This window comes from Apaloderma vittatum, unplaced genomic scaffold (assembly GCF_000703405.1).
Source record: "Apaloderma vittatum isolate BGI_N311 unplaced genomic scaffold, ASM70340v1 scaffold35551, whole genome shotgun sequence".
NCBI lineage: Eukaryota > Metazoa > Chordata > Aves > Trogoniformes > Trogonidae > Apaloderma > Apaloderma vittatum.
Window position 1 is genome coordinate 30,138 of NW_009700419.1, and position 6,000 is coordinate 36,137.

General features: G+C 36.4%; 1 protein-coding gene across 2 annotated transcripts in view; it reads left to right on the plus strand.

Annotated features, from left to right (window-relative positions):
• EDNRA (endothelin receptor type A) overlaps nt 1–2,646 on the plus strand; it is a 30,398-nt gene extending 27,752 nt beyond the window's left edge. For both annotated transcript variants that reach the window (XM_009878738.1, XM_009878739.1), the window contains 2 exons: nt 219–327; nt 2,199–2,646. In XM_009878738.1, the coding sequence (XP_009877040.1) occupies nt 219–327; nt 2,199–2,339 (250 nt within the window). In that variant the 3' untranslated portion in view covers nt 2,340–2,646. The remainder of the gene's footprint in view (nt 1–218; nt 328–2,198) is intronic.
• The last annotated feature ends 3,354 nt before the right edge of the window (nt 2,647–6,000 follow it).

Consider the following 6,000-nt stretch of genomic DNA (forward strand, 5'->3'; position numbering starts at 1 on the left):
AAATATTGTCTGTCACCATTGCATTCACATTCCTCTGGCTTTTGTGAACTTCTGTGGGACAGGTTATTATATACTTGGCATAGTAAAAGATTAGATTGAGGGAGTCAGGTAAGAGAGAATTAGTTGCTGTGACAGAAGAGATTGTAACCACAAAGAGCACAGGTGCTTCTACAGTATATGAACAGTTTAAATGTTTTGCTTTCTCTTTTGTTGCCTAGTTTCTTGCTGCCATTGGATTATATCAGCATCAACCTGGCAACCATGAACTCTTGTATAAACCCAATAGCTCTCTATTTTGTGAGCAAGAAGTTTAAAAACTGTTTCCAGGTAAGATCCTCTTGATAAGATTTTATGTCCAGTTGATGAACTGCATTAAACCACTTAGCTATTATCTATTTTTAGCAGCTGGGAGAAGAGGCATAAATTGTCTAGTTTACCAGCTAACAGCTCACATAGCACACATACCAAACTGGAAGTGGAACTTATCCACTTTATCTGAAATGCTAAACCAGTAAATAAATTTGACATAGTCCTGATATGTAAACATGCAAACTGAGATAAACATGCTCTTAGAAGTGCTATTTATCTGCATGTGACAAGTACATGAAATAGAATTTGGTTGATAACATTTCCCACTCCAGATGCAGACAAAGAACACGTACATAGGACACCAAGCTGCCTGCAGTTAAACAATCCCATTAACAACTAAAATTTTTAGGCCTGAATACCAAAGCAGGCACCTGAGTTGGCATTGGCACTTAAATACTCATTATGGCTTTTACCTGTATTTTTGCAGTTCCTACACATGAAAACATATTTTAAGGCTAAAATAGTTTCCTTGTTAGCTGTGACTCTGCAAGTCCCTGTTCACCTTATAAAGGCAATAAAGGAAGGAAGAAAATGAGGACACATACTGGTAAAGAAAGCAATGAAGTGGAAAAGGAAGACTGAAATGTCTTTATCTGCAAAGAAAACCAAAGGATGACAGGACTGTACCACTAAACTAGGTCTTCTAATAAGCTACTGAACAAATGTAATAAATTATTAGCATAGGGAATAACTGTTTGTCTGCAGCCTGCTCAGACTTACAAACTATTTTAAAGCAGTATTTTCACATGATAAATAAGAAGTCAGCTTTGCTTTTTACAGTTCCCTACTTCATTTGAGAACCGTGGAGTGGATAACATGCCTGAGCTTGTCCTCAGGTGAAAGGGTACTATCAGGCTGCTCCTCATATCATTAGTTCATTCTTCCCATTTGTTCTTCCAAATAAAATTACCATCAAACAACTCTAACTAAAGAATATTCAGCTATTATTTAATACTTCTCAGCATCTCATTATAGCTTAGCTTTTCCCTTCTAGTATTAAGGTCATTAATTCAGGCAATCTTTGCATTTTATACCTCAGTTTCTCACCCTACCTCTGTTGCTGTTTTACATATCCACCCACAGAAAAATAGTACATATATCTCAAGTCTGGCTCAACCTCTCTGCAACACTCCCTTCTCATGGAGTTCACTGAAGTCACAGATGTACTGCTGTTATGGCCATTGCTCCTCTGAGGCCCTAACTCTTTCCCCTAGAGGGGAGATTCCATTTACGTAGAATTAGACACTAGTTTTTGTGAAGGGAAGTGAGGATAGCTGAAGAATCCTTTCTGCTCCTTTCAGAAGAGACAACTGAACATATCAGCCTGTGAAGAACCCGGGAGTATGATCCTGAATGTCTATCTATTCTTAACTGTGAAAAATTATACATCTCGATATATTCACTGATCCTTTTCCTAAACAATTTTGCCTTCTAAGATATGAGAAGAGAACTATGTCACAGGCTGGGGAATTTTTGTCTTTTCTCTTGCATGCTAAGCAGCACACTGATCTCTAAGTCTGAAGTGCATGTGATAGAGGGAAAAAAATCCCACAACCCAGTTCTTACAATATGCATTGAATTCTGTCAGTTCTTGATCTATTTTCCTTCGTCAAACAAATTTCAATTTTGACTCTGTGGAAGTTTTTCTTAAATAAGAGACATAGGTCAGGCCTAATCTGCTGCTTTTGTGATGTTTAATCACAAGAACTGCATCCTAGGATAAAAAAATTGTCTCAGTGCAGCTATCACTTAAAAAATATGACTGGCAATCTGCATAGATTTGACAGATTTGTGTTAACCTTTTTTTCTTTCTTTAAATTTATTTCTAGTCATGCCTTTGCTGTTGCTGCTCCCAATCTAAGAGTCTAGTGACTTCAGTGCCCATGAATGGAACCAGCGTTCAGTGGAAAAATCAAGAACTAAACAATCACAATACAGACCGAAGCAGCCATAAAGACAGCATAAACTGAAAATTAAGGGCTCTGATACTGCTTCGGAATCAAACAGGAAAAGAAAAAAAAGTCACAACAAAGCTATTTCAACAGGAAGCCCAGTGACTGTTCAATAATCAATTCAGACATGTGCACCCTTGTACTTAAATCTGAAGGTGACTGAGTAGATTGACTGACTATAGGTGTGATGTTCTGTGAACTGAGATGCACTGGATGGTAATTCTGTCTCTGAAAATGGTATTGATGTGATTATGACACCAAAAAACTGTCTTGGAACTGCACAGGTGGTTGCTTTTCTGAGTCAAGCAGGAACTGTCCAGTGTCTGTGACAGGTATAATGCATCTTTTTACCTGACTGTCACCTGGAATTAATCACTCTGGAATTTTTCAGAATATACCAAAATGGAATCTATCTGTGACTATATTTTCTCTCTGCCCATTTTTCTTTTAACTTTTATTTGTGTGGTGGATATTTTCCATGCCTCAGTATGTTTTGCATATTGTTGTTGTTGTTGTTTTTCAGGTTTATGTTGGAAAATGCTGTGGCCCACATCAGTATTTTATTTGCTTATGTTACAGGACATTAATGTCAGGACATTAGCTGGGCAGTTCACATTTGTAGCACTTCAGTACTCAAAAATAGGAAGAGACCATTTAAAGTAGCATCAACCTTTGGCACTTAAGCACAGATTAATACCAAAAAGAGAGGTATTGATAATACAGTACTATACTGTGTTATTTATTTTAATGCTCTGTACAAAATAAACATAATAATCTATATCAGCAAAAAGAATGAAAGATGCCCCCAGAGGGGAACCTTACCATGTGTTTTTAATTAACCTGCCACATTAATTCTTAAACTATACAAACTTATTAATCTATTTAGACTATAGCTCTGTTAAATCTAAGTCAAAATGAAGGCCAGTGGAACACAGTGAACCATTATTAAAGCTGTCCAAAGACTTCGGAGTATATAATTATTATCATAGCAACTATGCACAACACTACGAAGCTCTGAGCAACTTGATCTAGTTAAAGGTGTCCCTGCTCACTTCAGGGGCATTGGACTAGATGACCTTTAAAGGTCCCCTCCAGCCCAACACATTCTATGATTCTGTAACTGTGAACAGGAGGTTATAGTCTTAGTGAATGCAGAACTGTGGAAATCTGTAACAGATGGATATGTGAGGATATTTTGTGCCTTATGCTTACAAAGTTCTTTGTCTTGGTCTCACAATGCTCAAAGATTTTAATGGGGTTTGATAGTTTATTAGCATTGTTAACCATACAAATGCTATGAATAATATATAGAATATACTGCTTGCGTATATGTAAACTGGTGATTTACTTGTTATTTCCATCCATTATGGTTACATGGCAAGAGATTCCTTGTTTGGCTATAAAAAATTTTAATACGTAGCCTTTCATTAAATAGTGGAATTAAATAGTGTGGTGTCATATATAATATGCCTCATGCACAAATCTGCTAGGAAATTTATAGCATCTGTTGTGCCAGGCTAAGAAGCAGTAATTAAAATCCCACAAATTTTTAAACATATGTTACATTTCAAGCAAAAGATAATAATCTTGCATATTTTTACTGCATAGGTCAAATTGGTAGTGCCTACAACAGTGACTTCTGCTGCACAAGTTTTCCAAATGTTTACATTCACGCAAATCCTCTACAGTATATTTAAAAAAGAAGTTCTTTAAATTGGTTTATGTGTTTTTGTGTGCTTTTGTCTCTATGACATATATGCATGTATGAATACATACAAATTTTTGTTCATATGTTATAAACCTAAATACAGTCTTCTGACAGTGCTCTGTAGTAGTGCCTAAGAGCACGCTTTTGAATGAGACTTGGCTGAATTTTATTCAAAACATTTCATCCTCGAACTGTATCAAAAAACATAGTAAATGAGTAACAATACTTCCCTTTGAGAAGGCTGAGTTAATGAGTCTCTTTACTTCCTGACACCTTCACTGCTCCTTTGACAGAACATATTGAGCAGATGACAAAGTTAAACAGGAAACAGATATTAGGAATGGATTTAATTTGTAAATTGCCCCTTCTTTATGTCAAGGCAGGAAAAAGCTTTGTGCACATTCCCCTCTTCTGTTATTTATCTGATGGTTAGATGAAGCAAAAATTCATGCTATACCAGCAATTCATTAATCTGATTGTTCAGAGACAATCTTTTCTACCTGTCTACATATGACAGTGAGTAGTAGAGAAAATCTAGGATAGAAACTTTAGGACTCTGAAGTTCTACAAAAAGAAAATAATAAAATCTATCTGCAAAAGCTTCAGACCCAGAAATGGACCATTTTTAGGCTTTACCAACACTGGTACCAACCGCAAGTCACAAAAAGCTGACAGCTTTCCTTTCAGCATTAACACTTCAAACACCTATTGCTTTCAGACCAATAATTGGCTCTATTATGTGACGCAGATATATGCATGTGCACACATGAAGCACAATTTAAGCCAGTTCAGCCTAGATGGAAAAAAATATCTTCCTACCTCCCCAAAGAGCTGACTGATCTTAGTGGCAGCATTAAAACTTTTTAACTAACAAAAAAAGAGCAAAGTATCGAACAGATGTGAGAAGTGGTTTTTTGAGTGTTTTAGAGTGATATTTAGAAGGTTACTTAGGGATCAAAGCCTACAAAAAAATAACTGGTGATCCTCATTCCATCGCCTCCAGCCGGTAGAGGGACAGATAGAGAACCTAAATAACAGTGACAGGTGAGGTCTTGGGAGATCTCAGACCCTTTTTTGCCATGAATGCTCTTGTATTTTCACTGGTGGCTGCTGCTCCCACTCAGAAAGCAATCATAGAGACAAAGGATGTTATGATGTGGCAGTCATGGTGATGGGGGAACTGTTTCTGTTAAACTTCCTAAGGTACTTATTTTTTAAATTCTTTCCCACAGGTAATGGTACGCATTTCTCCTAGTATTTTATCTACCCTCGGTTCTGAAAAAACTACCCTTCCCATAGAGCCAACAGAAGTATTTCATAATTCTGAAATTCAGCCATATTTAATTTTAATCTTTCCTTTTCCTGCCAAGTCCTGCAAAAAGGTGCTCTGGAATTTCTGTTTGTGCATCAAAACCAGTGTAGGTTTAGTTGGAATTTTCCTCTGCTGTTGCAAAGCTGCTGCTTTCTCTTTTACATCAGAACAGCTTTCCATAAGAATCCTTCCATCCTCCTCTTATGTTATAGAAGTTTTTGTCTGCTGTTTGCATTCCTCTCAGTTGAAGCAAGCCTGGCTTTTCTCTACAGCTGACAAGATCGCTACTCGACAATCTTCCGATTAATTTCTTACTCTTTTTCTAATATCTATTCATCATAAGCAAAATCCATTTAACTATTACAATAATCTTCTTCTGTGGACTTCAACTCTTTGGTCCAGTCAGTGTAAAATTTCATTGACTGTTTCTTCTTATATACAGTCTCACATCTCAATTTCAAACACTTTACAGTTTTCCTTAATTTTAGAATCCAGTTATTCCCCTTGTTTTCCACATGCATTTTTTCACTTACCCCGCTAAACATCTCCTCTTTGGTATATTTTATACGTACTTGTTTCAAAGATAGAACATACGTAGGCTATCACTTATATTTATGTTTGTATTTATTTATCTACATATGAAACTGTGCTTCAGAACT